The 3,757-nt window shown below is 41.8% G+C and overlaps 1 protein-coding gene across 2 annotated transcripts in view; it reads left to right on the forward strand.

The window, feature by feature from the left end:
* Positions 1 to 1,008: 1,008 nt before the first annotated feature.
* ttc39b (tetratricopeptide repeat domain 39B) overlaps positions 1,009 to 3,757 on the forward strand; it is a 40,300-nt gene continuing 37,551 nt past the window's right edge. For both annotated transcript variants that reach the window (XM_080052037.1, XM_080052036.1), the window contains exon 1: positions 1,009 to 1,708. In XM_080052037.1, coding sequence (XP_079908163.1) covers positions 1,667 to 1,708 — 42 coding nt within the window. In that variant the 5' untranslated portion in view covers positions 1,009 to 1,666. The remainder of the gene's footprint in view (positions 1,709 to 3,757) is intronic.

The raw sequence follows: 3,757 nt of genomic DNA on the forward strand, positions 1-3,757 counted from the left end.
GAAAATATGTTTAGTAAAGTAACTGCAGGCTCTGTGAATGTAAACAAACCCCCTCCTCTGAAACTACACAGTGACCCTTTAAGTCATTTTGTAATTAAAATCATAAATTAACAAAATAGTCGAATGTATTGAGAATGAAACGGCAATTATATGAGAAAAAAAAAGTTAATGTTATGAAGTTGTATTTTTCAAAGACACAAATTCACACAATTTAGGGTTTAATTATCACTTACCATGAGAAAATCCGTTATGAGATTTCAGGGAAAGCAGAGAAGTTTAAACAGATATGTCAGCCTTTCCTGGACTATATAACAGCACTGAAGGGACCTACATGACACCTCGTTGACTTTTTATTTTCTGCTCAACATTTAGTTTAAACAATGTCGTTAGAAACCTGTAGAGTAGAGTATACGCCATGTTGGTTGTTTGTTTTGTCTTTTGTTTGTTTGTTCACTTTTTCAGCTGTTTGTGTGTGTGTTCTTTAAAAAAATCCAAAAATAAAGCATTTAAAAGAAATACTATATAGTGTGTGTGTCTCTGTGTGTGTGTGTGTGTGTGTGTGTGTGTGTGTGTGTGTGTGTGTGTGTGTGTCTCTCTCTCTCTCTCTCTCTCTCTCTCTCTCTCTCTCACTGTGTGTTTGTGTCTGTGTCTCTCTCTCTCTCTGTCAGTGTGTGTTATTCTCTTAGTTAAACCATGCCTTCTCTCTCCCTCTTTCTCTCTCTCTCTCTCCCTCTTTCTCTCTCTCCCTCTCTCTCTCTCTAAAAAAATAAACATTGCAAGTCTATTGTTCGAGGCTATATCACAAACCGTAAAAAAAATAGCCTTTGTATAATGTATTGCTTTAAGGTGTCAGGTGAACAACGCAATCTGATTGGTCTAGAAGAGTTTATGGGCGGGGACACGGAAACTCAGGGGGCGTGGTTTCAATCCGTGTGTGTGTGTGTATGTGTGAAACGTATACGGTTTTTTTTTTCCCCACAGAAGCGAAGGATAGGGAAGGGTCTATCGTTTGCGTCCTCTTAAAACAGAAGAAAATATTCAAAAAAACAAACTGCTAGTGGCACGAGACACGCACGGTTGATGACGTAACAGTTATCAATTATTTGGAATTTGAGATACAATAAAAATCGCGTTTTTTTAGTATTTTTTTCCTCCCTCTCTCTTCCTGGTCGGACGCGACGCCTACTGGATTTAATTGGACTGCTGACACATTCTGAACATCTGCAGCGGCGCGACACACACACAGAAAGAGACACGCACACGCAGAGACACACAGAAACACACACACACACGCACAGATACACAAAGAAAGAGAGAGACACACACACACACACACACACACACACAGACAGAAAGAGACGCACACGCAGAGAGACACACAGGCAGCGAGACACGCACAGAGAGAGACACACAGAGAGAGAGAGAGAGACACACACACACGCACAGATACACAGAAAGAGAGAGAGAGACACACACACACAGAAAGAGACACGCAGAGAGACACACAGGCAGCGAGACACACACAGAGAGAGAGACACACACACACACACACACACACACACACACACAGAAAGAGAGAGACAGACACACGCACACACACACACACAGATGGGATCGTGTTGAGGAAAACCAGCGGACCTAAGAGAGGACAGTGGCCGAGCGAGCGATGGCCCACGTCGGCAACGGATCAACCGCCGCGGAGGACGAGGTGTGTGTGTGTGTGTGTGTGTGTGTGTGTGTGTGTCTGTGTGTGTGTGTGTGTCTGTGTGTCTGTGTGTGTGTGTGTGTTTGTGTGTGTGTGTGTGTGTGTGTGTGTGTGTGTGTGAGTGAGTGAGTCGGTCAATGTCAATATTTTCGACTACTATATAACTCTCATATGACTATTTACTCAAATGTAAAAATCATATACGCTAATAGGCGATTGTATGTGTGACTGTAATGATATTCTAGCCTATACTTTATTATTATTTTCATCATTTTCCCATGTGTGACATCACACATGGGAAAATGTAGGGTTATAGGATTAACAGGACAGCTGGGCCAAGGGAAGACCACTCCAAATGTCCAGTGTCTCTCGTTTTACTATTTATAGAGGCATATGTTTGAGTAGAATGAACATTTTGGTTTTATACTATAAACTACTGACAACATTTCTACCAAATTCACGATAAAAATATTGTCATTAAAGAGCATTTCCATTAAGTAATGTAGAGATGAAGATTGAAGAAAAATCCAGACTGGTCTCTTTATTTTTTTTACAGAACTGTTTATATTTCACTTTTTGTGTGTGTGTGTGTGTGTGTGTGTGTGTGTGTGTGTGTGTGTGTGTGTGTGTGTGTGTGTGTGTGTGTGTGTGTGTGTGTGTGTGTGTGACCTTATGTAAATGACGTATCTGATTTCAACCACACACTCTCCCTCTGCGCTGCAAACACAGGAAGTTGGATATGAAAACGTAATTACTTTTTTATTCCTAAATATCTAGAAATTACATCATCACCTATTACATTTAAAGGCTCACACACACACACACACACACACACACACACACACACACACACACACAGTCACACACACACACACACACACACACACACATACACACACACACACACACAGTCACACACACACACACACACACACACACACACACACACAGTCACACACACACACACAGTCACAAAGACACACACACACACAGTCACACACACACACACACACACACACACACACAGTCACACACACACACACACACACAGTCACACACACACACACACACACACACACACACAGTCACACACACACACACACAGTCACAAAGACACACACACACAGACACACACAGTCACAGACACACACACACACACACACACACACACAGTCACACACACACACACACACACACACACAGTCACACACACAAAGACAAACACACACACACACACATAGTGACACACACACAAAGATACACACACACACACACACACATGTTGGGTATTTTGTTCGGGTCACATCTGAACTGTTTAATTTAAAGGGTCAGTGTGTAGTTTCAGAGGAGGGGGGTTGTTTACATTCACAGAGCCTGCAGTTAGTTTACTAAACATATTTCCTCTACATGTAATTCTTAGTATTGAATAATTCTATCATCATAAATCTAATTATTTTGAGGAACCTGGAACCAAACGTTAAGACTAGAATATGTTTGTAAACCAAACTGTGGGCCCTGCTGCTGTAAACAACAACAACAGTGAAACAGTAACTTTTCAGGAAGCTTTCTAACTTCAAACAGTGTTCCAGGGATCTACATTTTCCCTGTGAGGAAAGTTTGTTTATTCAGTTATGAGAATAAACCTTAGAAAATGTTTCACTTCTCTGACACACCCAAAGTTACACACTGCACCTTTAAGTCCACATTAAGAACAAGATAAAACCTGACGTGGATGGATTATTTTTTAACCTTCAACGATTCTAGTTATTCCTGATTCCTGTGCGTGTGCGTGTGCGTGTGCGTGTGCGTGTGTGTGTGTGTGTGTGTGTGTGCGTGTGTGTGCGTGCGTGCGTGCGTGCGTGCGTGCGTGCGTGCTTGTGTGTGTTCGTGTTCACAGTAAGACGAGGTTCAAGGGCCTTACTAGGTTACAAGGATTACAATATGCACAACAGAGGCAGTTAAGAGTCAAGAAAGGGGGACGACCGTAGCAATATGCCCATTTTTACAGAGCAAGATAGGGTTTCTTTCTTAGCAGTAGAATCAACAACTGAA

The sequence above is a fragment of the Ammodytes marinus genome, assembly GCF_949987685.1.
Source record: "Ammodytes marinus genome assembly, chromosome: 23".
Lineage (NCBI taxonomy): Eukaryota > Metazoa > Chordata > Actinopteri > Uranoscopiformes > Ammodytidae > Ammodytes > Ammodytes marinus.